This window comes from Hippoglossus stenolepis, chromosome 18, assembly GCF_022539355.2.
Source record: "Hippoglossus stenolepis isolate QCI-W04-F060 chromosome 18, HSTE1.2, whole genome shotgun sequence".
Taxonomy (NCBI): domain Eukaryota; kingdom Metazoa; phylum Chordata; class Actinopteri; order Pleuronectiformes; family Pleuronectidae; genus Hippoglossus; species Hippoglossus stenolepis.
The window spans coordinates 13,023,392-13,044,271 of NC_061500.1; the positions used below are offsets into that span (position 1 = coordinate 13,023,392).

At 40.7% G+C, this 20,880-nt stretch overlaps 1 protein-coding gene across 3 annotated transcripts; it reads left to right on the forward strand.

The window, feature by feature from the left end:
- Positions 1-1,473: 1,473 nt before the first annotated feature.
- Positions 1,474-15,486, forward strand: amacr (alpha-methylacyl-CoA racemase). Of its 3 annotated transcripts, XM_035184882.2 has the most exons (7): positions 1,475-1,672; positions 1,792-1,883; positions 4,241-4,497; positions 5,453-5,596; positions 6,964-7,124; positions 12,090-12,276; positions 14,871-15,486. In XM_035184882.2, exons 3-7 carry the CDS (start codon positions 4,251-4,253, stop codon positions 15,278-15,280), a joined length of 1,149 nt encoding a protein of 382 aa, XP_035040773.1. In that variant the 5' UTR covers positions 1,475-1,672; positions 1,792-1,883; positions 4,241-4,250; the 3' UTR covers positions 15,281-15,486. The 3 variants fall into 3 exon arrangements, with proteins under 3 accessions (XP_035040774.1, XP_035040773.1, XP_035040772.1); XM_035184883.2 differs by lacking the exon at positions 1,792-1,883 and having other exon boundaries at positions 1,474-1,672; XM_035184881.2 differs by having other exon boundaries at positions 1,475-1,883.
- The last annotated feature ends 5,394 nt before the right edge of the window (positions 15,487-20,880 follow it).

Consider the following 20,880-nt stretch of genomic DNA (forward strand, 5'->3'; position numbering starts at 1 on the left):
ATGTTACTTCGTGAATATACAAAATCACTGATAGGCCAGTGATTGTTTTTTCTTTGCCAAGGTCATTTTTTCTTCTCCTGTGAAAATTCATTTATTTGTTTTACCTATTTACTTATTTATTTGACATCGTTTTCTAACTTTTCTGATCCATCAGATAAAACAGACAAAGGGCTGAGGGGCATCGCTGTCTTTTTAAATGCACTCTATGTACCCATTCAAAATTTGTAATCAATGTATGCACAGCTCATAAGTTCCCACCTGGCATGAGAATGTGTCTCCACATGCATCTTTGTGAACACTTGTAACTGAAATCCCTCTCCTGCTCTGTGTGAAAAATAAACACGTATGCCATTTCTGCTCACAAAGACCAAATGATGCTGTTTTTAGCCAGTCTGACAAAGACATATGGGTCCACTGACAGATGAGCTTGTGTGAAGAGAGAGAGAGAGGGGGCAAGGAGATGCTGGGCGAAACAATGCACTGTGTGTGGCTTATACTTTGATGAAAGAAAAGTAAAAAGCAATAAACAAATGGAAGATCATTATGTGCTGGTCAGCGTTGATGTTGTGGTCGAGGACACAATAAATCAAAATGTGTGAAAACAGTGCAAAGTGTAAAAATACTTTGTGTTCATAATGAAACTGTTGCAGGTCAGAGGACGTCAGATGAGTATTGGCGATCCTTCAATGTCCAATGCTGCCCAGGACACAATAATGTCATCACATGATCTTAAATGCTTCTTTAATGCTTCCTGGTGCATTCACATCTGTATTTACAGCCATCCGCCTTCGATCAAATCACCTCAGACAGATGTTTATACCAGGTCTGAACAAAGCCGATGGCCACTACATCAGTCTAGAGTGAAGGGATTTTGACTGGTTTCAAAGTGATTTTTAATTATCCCATGCACTTCAGACATTGGCACATTTATCATGTGTTATCAAGTTATATGATAAAAAATATAATGACATATTGTAGGGGAAAGGGACGAGATAAGATAAGATAAGATAAGATAAGATAAGACTTTATTTATCCCAAGGAAAATTCTGGTGGCAGCTTGTTCCAACCGCTCCAACATGACAGCATCATTATATATTTATATATGATTTATAATGTATCATATGTTTATAATATATTATATTTATGTACATGTATTGCTTATGGTCTATACTTTCATTTTCAAGATATGTGCTGTGTGGTTTGAGCTCTTGGAAGTTAATCAAATCTAATACAATCTTGTCGATGATATATTCAATAAATCCAGACTAATTTGATCTAATATTACAATTTTATTTCATTACATCAATTATGTATCGAAATCGTTATTAGGGTCATTAAATGTAGTTATAGTCAAATATGTTTCTTTTCTTAATTGGAGTGAAGTGAAATCATAAAAGACTCAATTTCCCAGAAACCTCTCCACCATCGCGCTGACGTCACGGCAGTCGCGCAGGAACAGGGTGCGCTTTTTTTCCTCACCGGCGCAGACGGAAGAGCTCCCGGCTCGGCGGGGTCAGCTCTGGGTATCGACACCACGGAGTCTCCGGTTCAACCTCCAGCTGTTTATAGCCAGAAGCACGAGAGCTGAGGACAACTGGGGGGAACAGAGGAGCCCGAATGAAACCAGAAGTCACTGGGAGTCTGTGGCTCCACCATTTGTTTTGTAGAGGAAGTGAGTGCCTCGAACTGCGGATTGATCGATAGTAGCTGTTTGAAACGTGTGTCATCATCAGATGTATGTGTGTGGTGGTTGTGTCGCTACCTTGTGCTCCTCCGCCGGGACTGTGTCAGATCCAGATCACTCCACCTTCAGCAGACTCACAGAAACACTACGTGCTGTAAACCTGCAGCGGAGGAGTTCGGTCCTCCATTTATAAACACAGGTAAGACTCAACTGTGGGCAGAGGCTTCACTTTGACTCCCTGCTATATGTTTATATAGTCTAATAACTTATAAACAAACAGTCAACCTGCAGCAGAGGAGTCTTGTCCTCTCCTCTACAAACAGGGATAAGACTGAACTGTGGTCAGAGGCTTCACTTTGACTCCCTGCTATATGTTTATATAGTCTAATAACATATAAACAAACAAACAGTCAACCTGCAGCAGAGGAGTCCTCTCCTCTACAAACAGAGATACGACTGAACTGTGGTCAGAGGCTTCACTTTGACTCCCTGCTATATGTTTACATAGTCTAATAACATATAAACAAACAAACAGTCCACCTGCAGCAAAGGAGTCTTGTCCTCTACTTATCAACACAGGTCAGACTGAACTGTGGTCAGAGGCTTCACTTTGACTCACTGCTATATGTTTATAAAAGGCTTGTTTCCTTGCCCATAACAATAATGCTCTAACATGCAACATTGGTTTCCTGTCAAAATTTATTTTGGCAATTCAAATAACAATATTACATTGTTATTGTTAGAAACATCTGCAGGAGAGCAGTTTGCATTTAAGTGCTTTAGTCTTTTAAAATACTTTAAAGACTATTTTAACAAACAGGGTTCTAAACAAACCTCTGTAGCACTTCTTAAAGTCTGTCACTTTGGACTTAATAAAGTGAGATAGCTAACTTGTACTTTACTCAGGTTTAAGGTCCCTGCAGCTGCAGGTGAATAGATAGAAAACCATCACATCTCACTTCTCTGTGTTTGCTTTTTTTTTCTACAGCAGTGTGCAAATTGCAAAGAGAAAAGTGAGGGTGCTTTAAAAAAGAAATACTTTAGCTTGTAGTGCAGTAAATCAGTATTTGGTGTGACCAAATCGGCAGCATTTCTCCTCTGCACACTTCAGATTGTCAGTGTACTTTAGGTGGTAGGTTTCCCCAACCTGCCACAGTTCTTCTGCGTCTTCTATCTGGCAAGCACTGAAGTCCGATCTCATGTGAGGATGAAAATGTCCAAGTCATTTGCTCCAGACGTTTTCCTGAACCTTTCCTGCCAGGCTCCCAAGATAAAGTTCAGGGCAATGTGCGAGTGAGCCCATGTGAGAATACAGCAGGAAAAAAATTTGGAAAATACACAGTTAGCGAGTGGACGTGTTGGTGACATACACAAATGCAGACTAATATGTCAGCGTGGAAAGACAATTCGATTCGTGAGCTGTTGGTGATAACGGCCTGCACCAGTGTTGATGTGCTGTAAACAAAAATGAATTAGATATTATCCGCAGGAGAATGTGTGCGTCATGTCCTGTCCCTGCATGCTGTACCCAGGCGCCACCCTCAGCTTGTAAATAAACTACACTCTCACTAAATACTAACTAACTAACAAAGAAATGTCTATTAGCACAGCAATCCTCTCATTTCAAGAGCTGGAATCAGCAAATGTTTAACTTTCGTTGATTCAGTCTTTTTTATGGGAACTCTGCATGGGCTCCCAAGGCCCTGGGGAGGGTGGTGCGCAGCACACAGAGCACATCACTGGGTCCGAACTGTCCAGCCTGCAGGAGCTTAACACCCAGTGGTGCCTGGGAATCCTGAAGATGCAGATACAGGACTCACTGGACTCACAACACCAGAGTTGGAAATAACTTTTCCCTCAGGCTTGAGGGCGCTTGAATAAATAGTGCATGAACCCTGTGCAAGTCAACAAGCTGTATCAAAACACACACAACTGGGCAATATTTTAGTATTTAAGTATTCAGCCTTCACTGTTTTTACATATTACATATTTATTTGTTCATATCTGGTCTTGGTGTCAAGTATTCTTACTTTGTAAATGCACATGTTATATACCCATGTTATCATTCTGTCTATATTACTCACGTAACACTGGTGATATGTTGGTGATGCTACACAAGTGTTGTGTCAGGTGAACCGAGGCCAGATGACAACAGTGTGTAGTGCTTCAAAAATCGCTGGGTCGCCTGGAAAAACACATGAAAAGACATTCACTACACCTGACTTTATAAATATAATGGCCAAGAGGAAATGGTGCAAGGGAAAATGAAAGAAACTTTTTTCAAAATGTACAAATATATCTACAATAGGAGCGTTTCGGTCTAACAAGCTCACACAGAGGCAATTATCAAGTAACATACACAGAGCAGCTCGAGGCTGAGGGCAGAATAGAGGGCTGCTGTCATAGGGATAATTGTTCGTTTCAGCTATTTGTAAAAAAAAAAATTTGCTGTGAAAACCTCCCATTAATAATAGTATTTACTTGTGAAATTCCTAACTGTGCTGTTGCATGGTGTTACATTGTACTAAGAGGTGTTTCTAATATTCGACCCTGTAGTCCGTTCACCATGGCGCTGGCTGGCGTGAGAGTAATCGAGCTGGCGGGCCTGGCTCCAGCACCGTTCTGTGGCATGATCCTGGCCGACTTCGGGGCCAAGGTGATCCGCGTGGACCGGACCAAGGTCGCCATGGCACTGGACACACAGGCGAGGGGGAAGCTATCTGTGGCCATTGACCTGAAGACCCCGAAGGGCGTAGACCTGCTGAGGAAGCTCTGCGTCCAGTCTGATGTGGTCCTGGAGCCCTATCGTAAAGGTCAGACCCCTGGCGCTTACGTGACCCTAAAGCAAAGTCCTTTTATAGGTCAAACTACAGAAGTATGATCATATACATCACATTGTTTGTTATTACTGATGTTTAACATTTTGTAGCTGCTCGAGGTGGAATTAGCTTTAATTACTATATACAAGTTAAATCCGGAGAGACTCGTAGAGGAACAAATAATAATGAGTTAATTAGATTGAAATCAAATGGATTGTGAACAGAGGAATAGACTAAGACCCCAGAGGGAAGTAGAACACCTTGGAAGCAGGCCTATGAATTATGTGCATTGCTTTCCAAGGAGACTCATGAAGGGCTTCTGATTGGATGGTTGAAAGGGGACGTCTCGGCATGGTGCAGGGGTTGGGGGGGTCTCTCAGTGATTGCCGTACTGAGCTGACAGCTGAATGACAGAAAGTGGAGAGAGAACATTTGAAACTATGACAGCTGACAGATGATTGGCTCAAGATGTCAGGTTGTGATTAGATGAGAAGAGAAAATGAGCTGGTCGAGTCCAGAGATGGCAAGAACCAAAAGATAGAAGATCGCCTTGCTGACTGCACGTCGCTTAGTTTAAATTATATTTTACTTGATATTTTCCTAGCCTGGGGGCTTTGCAGATACAGACACTGAATAGGGGAGTGCAGAGAAAAACCTTGCTACATAGATTTATAGTTATTTTTTGGCCTTTTCTTTAATTGTTGCTTATTTCATGCTCAAATAGTCCTCCAAATGAATCCACCGGAGAAGATAATGTCATATTTAATGATGATGCATATTCTGTCACATCTCACAGACTTTAGAAGAAAGTAAATCGTATGAATCCAAGATCTAGAGCGAGGCTATGACGACCTGGTTTAAACTGAGCGAGAGCCAGCATATACCCAGATGCAGATCTTTATCATAGAGATTTTGTTTATATTTTGACATCTTCCTTGTAACGGCCTAGGTGTGATGGAGAAGCTGGGCCTCGGGCCACAGGAGCTGCTGAAGGAAAACCCTCGTCTGATCTACGCTCGGCTGACAGGATATGGACAGAGTGGCTCCTATGCCACTGCAGCTGGGCATGACATCAACTACCTCGCCATGTCAGGTAATAATGAAACACGTGTGGAGACTCAATACTCACAGATATCACATTAGATTGCAGATTCACGGAACAGCATCAGGTATTCATACAGATACAAACAGTGTGCGACTCACTGTCACTGTGTGATCTTTGTTTTTAATGACCCTTGGAAACGTGTGAAAGAAAAGACTGAATTCCTGCTCAAATGTCAACACTGAGTTTCTGTAATGAACTCTCTACTGACTTTCTGCAGGATTTCAACCTTTTCTTTCACATGGTTCGATTTCCCCATGTACCTGTCTCATCACTTCTGCATTAACCCTGACTTTTTGGAAACAACCTGACTTTTGGAAAGTTCACACAGGCTGATATTGTCAAATTCAAATCTACTTAATGTAGTTAAACTCGTTTGAATCACGTCATGAGTCGTTTTGGGTTTACCACTTAACATTTGTATTTAACTTAAAGCTAAAAAATGAGTGAAATTTTCATTAAATGCATGACACGTTGAAGCTGTGTTTTTCCGACACAATCCCTCACGACGACAAAACTGCAGGTTTTAATGAGGGTTCGTTTTCCATTTTTATACTTTCCTTATATATACCGATAAAGTGCCTTTCTGTTTGCCCCATTATAAATGTTTCCCGTAGTTGTTGATTCACGAGGCAACCCCAATATGAAGATTTGCTTAAAAAATTACCTTCATTCTGCTTATACATTGAAAACAAGCTTGTGACATTTTAAGATCAGTTATTGGATACAACAATGGTAATATTCAGAGCGGGTATCCCTGTAGTCAATAACTATAAATAAACATATGGGAATGCGGAATGAGTTCTTTTGAAGGAATGTGGTGCATTCGTCACATTGAACATGACTCACTGGGGGAAATAATCCGAAAGGCAAACTTCTCTCCCCTGACAACTGAAAACGAGTTATTCGCTTTGTTTCCCATGCATACCTGCTCATTTTAGTGTAAAAGAGGTTTAAAGTAGAGGGGCCGCAAGATTTTTGGAGACACCTGCCACAGTTAATTTACCTCTTTCACTCCCAGAGTAGAAGAAAGTAGAGAAAGTTCAAGTTAAGTAGACGGCACTTTACTTATGTGGTTGATAAATATCAAATCTTAGACGGTGCTATTTACACTTGTGTCCTGTTAGAGCTGCGCTGCCTTGTACACAATAAAAACATTCCTGTTCTCAGGGGCTGATAACCTTGCCTTGTTTTTGTTTTTTTCCAGTTTTTATTTGCCCCTCTCCCTGTTTCAATCAGGCACTAAGACTAACTGATTCTCCTTTTTATTGGTCTGGCCACAATTCAATTACTTCCTCCACCTGCAAGGCTGTCATTCCATTTTGTGTTAAGCTCTTCTCTTATCATTTCCCCAACAGGCCTTTTATCCCTGCTGGGTCGCAGCGGGGAGAAGCCCTACGCTCCACTGAATCTGTTAGCAGACTTTGCAGGCGGCGGTCTGACCTGTGCCCTGGGGATAGTCCTGGCGCTGCTGGAGAGGACAAAGTCTGGGAAGGGACAGATCATCGATGCAAGCATGGTAAACATATTGTCAGATTGTAGTAAACGTGTGCTGTGGCACTGAGTCACCAACATCTCCACAGAACGTGTTGTTTTGATCGAAACACGGATCGAAATGTTGTCTTCTTTTAACTTTCCTAAATATGCAACAGTATTTTTTCTAATAGTGTCAACAAAAAACAACCTGAAGAAAATTACAGTGGAGACGCTTTGCATAAAAAGCAGGCGGGCGCCGCTGTGGGCTGGGGTCAGGCCACATTCAAACTGACAGCAGCCCTCCTGCAAACAGACTGTAGGCAAGGTGCTGCATTAATGAGGCTGTACTGCTACAGGTACCAGTGAGAGGATTACGTGTAAACCAGGTGGAAGATTCATCAAACAACACAAATAACTTTATGGCAAGATTTTACAATTCAGAAATGTAATTACCCAAACAATGTTTGTTCTCTATTGCAGTGTAGTATCTTTTGAGGTGATGGTGCACTACACTGCCGCAGACTTTGAGACTGTGATTCAATTTTAGTTGGATGATTTAAACAGCCCTTGGGGAAGTTATTTGAAATGTGCGTGAATTCTGCTGTCTGACCTCCACTGGCTGAAAAGAAGCTGGGAAGTTACTCATCGGAAAAACTCTCAATTATTCCTTTTTGTCTGCCTCTGCACCAGCGACAGCCGTGTGGCCAGGGGCATTATGTTTTGTGCTGAAACTACGAGGTTTGACTGTCTGCATGGACGGTAAAAACATCATACACCACAGTCTAGATGATTAATGGGAAACACTAGGATTATCTGGTTAGATTTGGGTGGTCAAAGGTCACAGTGACATCACATCGTGAATACATTATGTCCTGGAACACTGGAGGGACGGAAACCACTCTAGTTTATATATAGCAGTATACAAAATACATTTTTAAAACGTACACGTGGATGTACTTTATATAATTGTATAAAACGCATGTGAACATTTGTTTTGTTTTGAATACAGTATTTATGCAGAATTCAGTTTCTGTTTTACTGCCCCCCCCCCTTTAAATTATAGGTAGAACACACTGTACCGACAACTTATTATCTATTTTTTGTTTCTTTACTTCTTACTTTTAATTTGTAAAGCCTTCATTACTTTGTTAAATATAAAGATTCATAATTGAGCGTGGGCAGTGTTGCCTCTAATGATCAGATAAACGCTAGATCTCCAAGTTTGTTGTCTCTGGAGCCTTTTGACTCTTCACCTTGTTCCCTCAGATCTGAGCCAGTTCTTGTCATTTGTATAATGATTTCGATTTTCACAGCATGATCTGAAATAGGTGGCAAGGCATAAACCGCGTGTTAAAGTCTACCAGAGATAAATTAGGGAGTGTCGATTGATGCTGCCCGTCTGCGTAGGTGCCCAGATACAATTTTATGCATTTGACCATCCACATCTGCATCAGGTCTTTTATCTGACTCATTAGACTCTCCCACGGGGTCTGAGTGAAACAGTCGACAATGTAAATACAGCATGTGGCTTCAGATCTCTGTTCCTGGAGTCACTTTTTAGCCACTTAATCATGTACAAACTGTTGCATTTCAATACAACAGCGTTGCCTTGAATTTGAACCTTTATAGAATTTATAATGTTCACTTTTTGCAGACATTGTCAGACATAAAAGTAAATTAAGATACTGTTTATTTCCTCCGCCAAAGAGGTTATGTTTTCACCCCTGGTTTCTTTGTCAGCTGACATGTTCACCAATTTCCCAGGGATTCATCCATCGATCTTGATGGGAAAAAATCAGGCATATTTAGAGAACTAATATCTTTGAGTGTTCATTTTACTGCAGCTTGCTTGAATTTAATTGGAATGTTCTTTGGAGGAGGTACACGCTCTACTGAGGACCATTCTAGGTTATTTATTATTTATTATCACCAGTATTCCCTCACCTCCTGGTAAAATAACTTTACAACAAGCCTCAGCCCAGTGAGAGTGAGAGTTTACTATATGCAAACAACAATTAGTTCATCAAGAGCGCACATATTTTCAGAAAATGAATTCAAACATCATCTTTAACACATTGTTTTTAATTAATTTATGAGATAATGAGGGCTGGGTTTGTAAAACTCAGAAAATTTGAAATTGACATCATAACATCACAGTCCAGGATGATATATGATTCACATATATTCACTGTCGGTTAAAAATTACATTTCTATAGAAAATATGTTTTGGAGGAAAACAAAACTGATTACAGTTTTTTGAATGAACCTCAGCAGAGTCACCAGGAAGTCTTTGGGCTAGATGGTGCGTGTATAGAGTGCAGGAGTGTCATTAAAGAGAACGGGGTCCTGTAGGGAAAGATCATGGTTTCCTTTAAATGATGTAAAATAGATAAATAAATAGATAAACATGTTGCATCTGAAGTCACTGTGAAGTTTTTCTCTATTAAACCTCATAATAGCTTAAACCTCTTTCCCAAACCTTAACCAAGTGTTGTGAGTCCCTTAACACAACTATAAAAAGGCATAAAAACAATGGAGTTGCTACAAATAGACATTATACTGCAACACCAGTTACTTTGGTGGAAAACCGATATGTTGTCGGTCAACATTTCACTTTCATAGTCAGATGCAATCGTAGTTACTGCACCATCTGTCTCAAAACTATCAAACGTGACGCTTCAGGGCTGAGCACACGTTTTTAACATGATGTGCTCCAAAGTTCTGACAGCACCACCTGAGCCCTTAAAGAAAGCACGTTATTAATTATATTAACACAGTCCACTCAGCAATCCTTCCTCCTGTAGAGGGTTGAGAGAGCTGGAAACAATCCCAGCATGCACTGCATTGGCAGAACACAAGGTTGTTTACACACTGAACAAGTTTACAAGTTTAAAACAAGACTGCCACTCATATCTAAACCTAAACTCACACCTTTTAGGCCATTTATATGCAAAGTGGCTAGTGTGTAGGGGATTTCAGCAAAAATAAAGAAACAGCTCTAAAAAGTCACTGTACACCTTCCCATTACCAACCAGCAGATAGGCACAGTTACTGTGGAGCATTTAGCAGCTAAAGAACCAGATATTTCACTAAGGAGTTGGTGGAATACTTTTTTTTAGATTGAAAAGAGAGAGAATATTGGATGTACCTTTGACCATGTTAATTGCTATAAGCCACATTCTGATAATTAAGAGCAAAGGTAAGCTACTCGGTTATTGCCTTTTTTCTGTCCAAGTAGGAGGCTTGCTTGTTATTCACTGAAAATAAAAAAGTTTCAAGCATCAGTCTTGAGTATAGTTTTTTAAGTGCTGACCAGTGTCAGAGCTGTTTGTTCCTCCGTGCTTTGTCCCTGATGAGTCACGGAGCAGCAATCCAAGTACAAAGTAATTGAGCCATTATAAAGTCCAGTGTGTGCTACTTCTTCCAATTTGTAAACCCCCCCCACCTTTTGTTGATCGGTCTGCAGTTCTTTGTGAAGTCGCACGCACTTCACAGGCTAGAAGGATTGAATTGGCTGCATTCAGCAGCAGCACAATTGAAAATAGTCCTGCAGCCTCACTCATGTGGTGTATAGAACGACATCTTGGCTCTTTCAGGGACAGTTCTTTTTGTTCTTTTTTCACTGTCCCACCGGGGAAAACAAAGCAAGAGCATCATTTGAATTTGCACTTGATTAACCTTGGTCTGATCAAGGTGTTTTCATTTGTTTAGCAGCTGCAGCAGAAACAGTTTGTGAACTTATGAAGACTCAAAGACATTGACGAGTAAAGGCGGCGGGTGGAGAACGCAGCCGATGTCAGGAGAATGAATAGTTCCTGAAATGCATTGTTTTCACAAGCTTTCTTAAGTATTGAACCGGTGCCACAGCTTATTGTTATTGCAGCAGCGTGACATTTCACCGTCTGTGTATATTTTCTACTCACACATCTTTTGCTTGATTGATCTGCTGCTGGTATCCACTCAAGCATATCAAGTTCTGCTACACTGTGAAAAAGAAAAACTGTGCGTATGTTATAGAACACGGGAGGTTGTTTGCATTTTTATTGAATTTACTCGTATGCATGTATGTATGTATGTATGTATGAATGAAGGAATTAATGAATAGAGTGCATATAATTCTGCCAAGGCCCAACAGTGACCTTAGATTCAATCAAGCTGCAGCACTTTTCACACCCTTATCTATTCAGTCGCCTATATGTGTCAGATTCTTTTTTCCATCAACAGCCATGAATTATTCTCTGAGAAATTGGTGAAAATGCTGAAAAATGCCCTGCAAATCTTGCAATGGAAAAGAAAGTGAGAAAAAAGAGTAATGGTTCGTTCTTGGCTCGTGTGCCATTACTCCACAAAATTTTGTGGTAACCTGTTTAGCAGTTTTTGTGTCATCCTGGCGATAAACCACCAAACCAACCAATTTTGACCATATAAGGACAATTGACAGGTTCATCTGAATAAGCTGTAGATTGTGTCTCTAATCGTATTGTTTCCAAAATGGATGCATTATGATATGACATCATTTTCTGACCTTCTTATGTCATTCCTACCATATGACCCCAAAATATTTTTGAATCTATATAAGCTTAAGTTTTTTGTATTATGTCATATAGGATGGTATAATCACCTCCACCAAGGAGATTAGGGTTTTATCTGCGTTGTTGTTTTTTGACATTTTCACTGATTTCCCGGCGGATAATTAATGGATCTTGATGAAAAAAAAATCATTATAGGCATAATTATGGTCCTCTGATATCTATGAGTTTGTGCAACGTGGTGCAGCTTGATTGAATTTAAGCTGACTGTTGGAGGTAATACATAAATAACAAAATGAACAGCTCTTTTTAGCGTAAAACAGGGCGCTTTATATTCACTTAACTGTCCTTTATAATCTACATATAACTTCAGTAATCCTGCATAGAAAGTATAATTTAATATATTATGATATAATTTAATATAATCTAAATCTGCACTGACCTTGTTCTCTCCTTCTCCTCTCTCTCTCTGCACACAGGTGGAAGGAGCTGCCTATGTGGGTTCATTTGTATGGAAATCTCGTCGTATTGGTATGTGGGACCGTTCTAGAGGGGAGAACATGTTGGACAGTGGAGCGCCGTTCTATGATACGTACCTGACGTCAGATGGAAAATTCATGGCCGTGGGTGCCATAGAACCACAGTTCTACAGACAGCTACTTCAAGGTGTGTATTATACAAGTATAGAGTGAAGTTCTGAAATATACTTGTGTGATCCTGTTCCTGACGCACATGCTGTTAGACGCAGTCTTTTCTCATTATCGTTGTAAATATTGTTATTTTGTTGAAGTGCTCTGTTAAATACGGCCTCTATTCCACTGCTGTCTGTCCTGGGAGAGGGATCCTTCACATGGGGCTCTCTCTGCAGGTTTGTTTTGGTATTTTTTCCTCGCCGTACTCAAGGGTTAAGGATTGATTTGAAATGTGTCCTGGTCCACAATTGACGGACCACCTACTCAGCTGACGTCCTCTGTCCTGCTACAGTCTCAGTGAACCCAAAGTATTTTTACTCTTCTCAGTGTTTCACATACATTGATTTATTTGTGGCCACAACCACAATATTAACACTGACCGCCACATATTGATTTTGATTTGCGTCATCAAAAAGGGTAAAATGTTCTATCTGTGGCCGCTCATCACTTAGCTGTCTCCGTCGCTCTTTCCTCGCCTTTCACACAGACACACACATGTTGACAAAGAACACATCTGTCATAGCAATTACTGGTTAAAAACAACATAATTTGCTCTTTGTGAACAGAAAAGGTGCACATGGTTATTTGCATATAGAGCAGGGAGGTAAGCTGTCACATGTGGAGACACATTCTAATACCAGGTGTGAGCTCACATACTCAGAGCTGCCCATTTGTGATCAGATCTGTCAGGACGGATGTAAATGCCAGGTCTGAACTGGACCTATTACAGAGGTGGCTTGTATTACACTGTGCTGTGCCATGTCAGTGACAATAAGAAAACCCCAGGGGAAACGACTAGGGCACAGCGGGGGCACAGCATGAGAAGAAACGCATGCTTCAACCCCCATCGCCTGGCCGCGAAAGAATCGTTAAAGTTTGACGTCTGAAACAAAAAGCAGTTCCTAGGCAACCGGTCACTGTTCGAAACGTGACATTTATGCCATAAGCAGCAGCAATACGATACTGTGATGTGCATACGGCATGAAGGCTCTGGAGAAGGTGTTGTTCACCCTAATGATGTGGACGTGTGCTGGTTCTTGCGTACTGTTGATTCTATCGCAAAACACCTCGTCCACAGTAACTATCACATTGTGGCAGATTCTTCCAGCACTGATCCAAGTCCTCTGTGTGACTTCTGGTTATAGCTTCTGTTCTATCACAGGTGTCTGAACTTTTGGGCCCTTTTGGAAAAATGACATTCAATAAATTGGATAACACAGTTATTTCTCTTCATTCTACTACCAGGGGATTGAAGGACGACCTGAGTAAGTGTCAATAGCAACAAAATCAATGAAGTAGCTAAAAATATGCTGCTGTACGTTATCTGTAGATATTCAGGTCTACTTCGACCTCTCCCTATCTGTGGCAGAGGTTTGATCATATTACACTGTTTCCAGTCTCATGCTGTGATCCCGCATTGTTAAGCTCTAAAAACAGGGAAGACACCTGCAGGATGTCAATAATATTTCAGTGAAAGACTTAACTGGAAATTGTGCCCATTAGGCGAGGAGCGACGTGAATACACAAAGTTATGGCAAATGTTAACAGTGATAAACATGTATTATTGAGCAGCAATGCTTTGCTACAGAGCTACTTAGAATGGGATGTTGCAAGTCTCTCCTCTCGAGGGTGGTAGGACGGTTACAGCGTTTGCATTGTTGGGAACCGCTCGGCATCCTCGGCAGGTATCTCAGGTTCTTGTGCCCCTCAACCTCTATACGCTTGGGGCAGCAAAGGCTATATTAGTCTTCACCTGCAGAAGGGGTTTCACACTGCTGGCTCTCTTCAGCCCAAACAAATCATTTCATGTTCCGGAGTCTTGCTGTGATTCCCTCATAGGAAGCTTGTGCAGTTTTTTTTAACCTAATTCCTCTTTAATGAGTTCACTTTTTCAAAACACTGACCAACACACTGCTCATTACAACAGATAATGTCACATCCAAAATACAAACATAAATTAAATACTGCACATCTTTGCACACTGAGGTTTCCTTCCCGACAAGAAAAGAAAACTCTGTCCGAATACACTGACCGAAAAATAACGCTACAATATATATCTCCAATCTTTTACCTTTTCAGTTTCTCAGTACAACAAAATGAACGGCAGCTCTTACTTTAACAGCCTACGTTACTGAAATTAATTGCAGCAAAAGGTTTTTCTAAAGTAATTTCAGTAATGTAATACAAAACGAATGTATAAATACTCAAACTGTACATCTGTAAGATAGATACAGATATACTGTCTTGGTCCTGTCCTCTGTACGTTTTCACGTTCTCTCCTACATGATGTTCCTTCCCACCGACATTCCTACTTTAGAGTGTAGCAAATATACAGTCTAAAAAATGTTAAGTGAATACTTTGCTCTTTGTGTGAAGAATTTTGAATAACTTGACATCGCTGACGCAAATGAAAAAAATAAAATTCAAACTGAAAGACCTTGTGAACTCCAAATTTGACAGGCTATCAGGATGGAACAGCTGGTGCCCACTTCTCTGAGACCTTAGACATTTTTTCATTTTACATCCTTTATTGCTATTGATTCGTGGTTTTCCATTTCTTTTTCACAGGTTTAGAGTTGGACCCTGCAGAGTTGCCCGCTCAGATGAGCTTCAGCGATTGGCCAGAGCTGCGACAGATATTCACAGAGCGTTTTGCCTCAAAGACCCAGGCGGACTGGTCCAGGATTTTTGATGGGACGGACGCCTGTGTGACACCTGTGTTGTCTTTCGACCAGGTGAGCTCACACCCACATAACCAGGAAAGAGCCTCTTTCATGAAGGACTCCGACGGGGAGGAAAGCCCCCGCCCAGCCCCCGTGCTCTCTCGGACTCCGGCGGTGCCTTGCCTCACCTCCGACCCTGTGATCGGGGAACACACGGTCGAGGTCTTGGAGCAGTACGGCTTTACATCAGCAGAGATAAAGCAGATGTTCGCAGCTGGCGTTGTCGAGTGTAATGCTGCTAAGGCAAAGCTGTAGAGGAACAAGAACAAGTCAAACCCAGACCTGAATAATCTTGTAACTTATACAAATAATTGATTTGAAGGAGTCAGTTGTTCATACTATGCTATGTTCATAAATACTTCATACCATTTTCACTGCTGCCTTTTCTATCCTTTAGTGCAACTGCCGTCTTCTGAGTAAAGTACTAAAAAAATAAATAAATCATAATTTCTGCCCATATCTTTACTGGTTTTCCATCATTCTTTCATACAGTGGTCGATATGATCATGAACCAGGTAATAAGCCGCATTTGATATACTTTTAACAAGATCTTATTAAATCTTTATGAACCCTGCAGAGCCTTTAAACTTAAAACTTTCTCTATGTTCACTTGTTTTTATTCCAGCCCGGCCATAGACTGTAAATAAAGATGGACGTCATGTCTCTACTTCCTCCCACTGTACAGAGAAAGCTTTTTTGAAGGGTACTTTGACTTTTTAGTTTGGTCCACGTCCCATCTGTTGACATGGAGGAGCCATTATTTATGACCTGTACTGCAGCCAGCATCCAGATCACTTTGGTTTCACTTTTAGGGATCCGTCAGGTCGTCTATCTTCATGTACAGTCTATGAGCCCAGGTCACAGCTCAGCTTCTGTCCTTTCCCTCTGTTTATGTTTGCCTCTTTCTGCTGATGTTGTGACAACAGAATAAATAATTTTATCCGCAGCGCAGTAGGTTGACAGTGAGTCAACCTACTGCATAACAGGTCGTCTTTAGTAGCTGCAAAACAAGTTTCACACAAACAGGACATGAATATGTAAATAAGAGCATCTTAATCATGAATTTAGCAGCATCAACACAGAGTGATCAAAGAGAGCAAGAGACACACCCAACAAAGCTCCCAGTCTTTTATTCTCTTCATTTGCCTCAACTACAAACACAAATGGTTCTGCTTTATGTATAAAGACAAAGGGAGGATTAAATGAAATACGTTTTAAAATATTAATTTGAAGTCACCTTTCATTCTACACAGGGATTAATATACATTAACAAGTGAAGTGCAGGTAGTGATTGGAAAAATAAAGTTTTTCTACGGTGTTGTAATTTTACACTGGGAAATAAGATAACACAGTTCGGCAGAGTTTAAATTGAATGCCACTAAAAGAACAGAGGATGAAGACTAGTTATAGAGTATGATTAAAGAATGAATTAAAAAGAAAAGATAAAGTAAAACCAACAGGTGACCTAAGGGTTATGTTTTTTTAGCTTGGCTGTGATTTAAGTCAATCATCAAAAACTTTAGACATTTATACAAGTGAAGTCCAAGCCAAAGAGTCTTGAGCTGCTCTGGCAGAAATGTTAAGATCAGCTTTCTCTGCTCGCACTGCCTCTCAAATAATAATTAAAGTATGAAATACTAATCCGTCTAATAATTCCAGAAATCTCCATGTGTCTGTGTAGCTCTTGTTCCCTAGATTTCTCTAGAAAACTCCTCATCCACAAAACCTATACGACATTTCCTGATGTCTCCATTTACAAATCCACCAAGTTTGAAGTCACCTGGATGAACGGTTCCAACATTTCATTGATGTTAATACTTGTAATTGAATCAGTCAGTGCCATGTGTAAAAATGGATGTAGACTCTGGGTTTGGAAAGTGAAACCAATGTGGAAGTGCTTGAAACCTGTATTCTCTCGAGTGAGCAGCAGGGGGGGACGGATGAGTTTCTATAAGTCTATTCCATAAGAAAATGACTCTACTTTTCACTTGATACATAACATCAGTAAACATTTTCTTATAGAGTTTGTTTATCGTGTCTAGTTTCACATCTTCTTCAATACAGCATGATGTTAATATCGCGAATTATGGTCCCTTTAAGAGTCAAATAGAGGATGAAGCTTGGTATGCGTTGGGGCATGGATACTGTGTGATTGACAGCTTGTTCCATCCAGTGTCCTCAAGCTCCCAGTCAGGCTCCGAAGATGGTTCCTTCTGGTTTTTAAAAACTTCGTTCCATCTGGACAAAATGCCAAACTCGAGCCTTCAACATGGCTTTGCATAAACCAGTGAGTGACATCACTGTGGGGGGTCTCCATTAGTAATTTAATACAGCCCAGTTGGTGCTGCCAAAGATTTGAATGATTAAATGACTGAGGACCAGTGGATCAGGAATTCTTCTGACAATTAAAGAACATAAATTATGTGCAGGGTGTATTTAAAAAAAAAAGTGTGTTCAAAGTCAAAGTAAAGGGGCGACACACACTCAACAACGGCGCTGTGATTATTCAAACCATAGACTTAATGTCAAAGTAAAACCAAAATGTCTTGATCGCCACCTGGTGGCTGGCTGCTGAGGATGATCGGTCGAGTGTATCGTTGAGGCCCTGATTGCGCAGCTCCACACCGTGATCACTGCTGCACAACCTCAGTGTTCGTATTCTGGATGTTTTCCCCTTCATATCTGGATAGTGATAGGAAGTGGAGACGGCTTATGAAAGAAACACTAACTTAGCCATCGCCACAGAAGCTACATTTAAATTCAAGCCAGTAGCGGCATTAAGATTTAACGAAGTGAGCACAGAAAAACAATTCCATTATGGCCAACACAGAAACAGGCAGCAGCTGCACACTGAAACAACATGACAGACGCCGAGTGTCGGGATGACTTTTAACTGACTTTGTGGCTGAGCAGTGAGCCCTGTGGGTTTTAGGTAATAGGATACAATGCAGATTATAGGTTAATTCCACTGTGCATATTGTCATGAGCCAATTTGTTTCAAGCTGTGTGTTATCAGTAAACTCAAGCTGACCCCTGAAATGAGCAGAAAATGGGTGTTTTTTCATTGGCTGGCTTTGACATAACAGATATGAATGAAAAAGGAGCACTTGGATTTAATTTGTGTGCAAAACTTTAAAAAGCAAGATCGTACACACACACACACACACACACAGAGGAAAAAAACGTTTTATGCCTTGTCTCTTGTGGTTTCTAACAAGATGTAGCTTGGCCAAGGTTTCTTGGGTGAGGGGAAACTTTGGATGATAAAACTGTCTCTCCTCCTCCCCTCTGCAACGTTTGACTCTGCTGGATTTCATCCTGCTGTGTGCTGTCTTGATTAAAGACATATGAATAGGTTGATCATCAGATGAATAATAAATTGTCGTGCAATTAGGATTCCTGTGGAGTTACTTTTGCAAACCAATCATCATCTCTCACCCCAAGGTACTGTGTGGATAATTGAGGCTCAGTAAATATGTCGAATAATATAAAACATTTCCAGTGCTGATACTCTTAAGGCTTTGACTGGAAGGATTCAATTTAAAGAAAATTACCCTTTTCAATGATCAGTTCATTTTAAGTTATTTGCCAAATATTGGCGGTTTCCAGCTTCTCAGATATGTTTTTATCACATATAAGGTATTAAAAGGGTTTTTGGATGATTGACTGGAAAAAGCAATTTACACATGAAACTTTAAGCTCTGAGAAGCAGTGATATGCATTTTATTTTTCTACTTGACATTCCACTGTCTATACAATTGGTAGATCATTATTCATCAGAGATACCAGCTGAGCTGAGAGACAAAATGTCTTTTATGTAATATTGCGGATCTAACCTTTCCCTCTTTAGCCAGGAGCTATAGATGAGAACATCGACATCAAAAGATAAGATTCAAAACTTTGTGTCTGGCTCCGTCCAAAAGTGAAATGTGAAAGCAACGATTTGAGGTTTAATGGGAAATATTTATGTGAGGTAACACTAAGTTACTTGAATTCAAAATCAAACGACACAAAATAATGGCCTGGTTTCAATTTGAGCTGCTGAAGATATGCTTGAAATTTTCCTTAGCTGTAGCCAATGGAATGCCGCTTTGTGTACTTATGGGCAGATCCATGCAGAGCTAAGTTAACCATCTCCTGGTGCTAGTTGAAAATATCAAAAATCGAAATCGGTTGTCATATCTCTCCAATTTGCTGTTCTTTGTGTTAAGTGTTTTGGACGTGGTCACAAATTGTTCTGCAATTTTCTTCCCAGCATGGACACAAATCGTGTGTTCCACAATGGCCTCAGAGCGTGCAGCCGAGCGTCATGTGTCGCTGATGACGCCGGCATAATCGCTCCCACCGCTTTACCGCCAGGCTGTTTTTTGCCATCAGCTGTCAGCTTTGTTCATGACTGTACTACACACTCTGTTGTGGTGTGTGTGAGACCTTAAGGCACGCAAGTATGTGAGGAATGTCCGCTGTGTGATTCAGGACATCTGACTCTCACCTTGCCAGGCCAAGCACAGGGCATAGCGGGAGATTAGTGGCGGCTTCAAATCCTTAAATGTATATGTGAGTTGAATTGTGTTTTAATCTCCAGTATGCAGTTGGTTTTCATGGAGAATATGGAGCAGACATGGTAATTACTTGAAGAACTTATAGGGATTGTTCACCCCAAAAAATGAAAATCCACTCATTACTACTCACCACTAAGCAGTAACTGCAGATATCGTATCGTACATGAATTTTCATTTTTGAACTATCCCTTTAAGCTTGGAAGTTTTCACCATGTATGTTGTGTGTATATATATATATATAGCCAGCCAGCCACCCAGCCAACCATCCATCCATCAATCTGTTATCTATACTGATTATCCTTTGAGGGTCACCGGGGGGAGCTGGAGCCGATCCCAGCGGATATTGGGCCAGGCAGCAGTAGCACTCTTCGCCCCAACTGAATCTGAATTTGATTAAAGGAATTCATTTTGGTGGCTAGCAACTTCTTATTAGCATCCAAAGCACTCTAGCAACAGACTTATTGTCAGACTCAACTTTTAGCACATATATTGCAGTGAGAATAATTTTAAATAAGGAGCAAGATTGGGATCTTTTTTTTTACAACATGTTTATTTCTATCAAAATTCAAATCTATTGTTTTTCTGATTTGACCAATCCTTATTTGGTCTTTGAAAAAATTGCTAAAAGTGTTCATTATAATTTCCCTGAACCCCCAAATCATAAGATCGTCACAAAGATATGCAAGATTCAATACTTACTTACTAAATACTTACTTAACAGAGTTCACTGGAATTTGTCTAGATGAGGTAAAAAGTAACCAATATTTGTTTCTTAAAGAATGACTGAAACGTTTGTCAAAATGGTTGTCGATTAATTTTCTGTAAATCGACAAACAAATTGATGATGGTCTGATAAAAGCAGGATCCCTCACTCCAGTTACTGTGCCACTTCTCACAAGTTCAGCAATGGTGATAGAAGGGGGATCAGAAACTGGAGCGGTGAGCATGTGAGGGTCAGAGCGTAGGCACTGAGCTATTTTTCACATGAGTAGCCATTCTCCTATTTTTCCTCCGTACCCAACCTTAGCATTAAAGGAACAAAACAGATCTTTTTTCCCTTTGGCCTCCTGCTGCTCCTCCCTGCTGACTGCTCCCACCTTTCTGTTTCGGAGCAGCATCCCTCCACAGGGATCACATGCATTATCACTTGATTAGCTTAAAGTGCTGCTGTAACACACCACAAAAGAGCCCTTGTGAATTCATTGTTTGGGGAAGAATTTCGCAGATCGGGACAAGTGGCTTCAGGGGCAAAGAGCTCCTTGCATTGCAGGGGCGGGACGCAGGCCTGCGACT

Bases quoted from the DNA above. Each gene is read 5' to 3' on its own strand.
- amacr (XM_035184883.2), top strand. From the start codon at position 4,251: ATGGCGCTGGCTGGCGTGAGAGTAATCGAGCTGGCGGGCCTGGCTCCA. The intron at 7,125-12,089 runs GTAAACATATTG...CTCTGCACACAG, and splicing joins AGATCATCGATGCAAGCATG to GTGGAAGGAGCTGCCTATGT. The intron at 12,277-14,870 runs GTGTGTATTATA...TCTTTTTCACAG, and splicing joins CTACAGACAGCTACTTCAAG to GTTTAGAGTTGGACCCTGCA.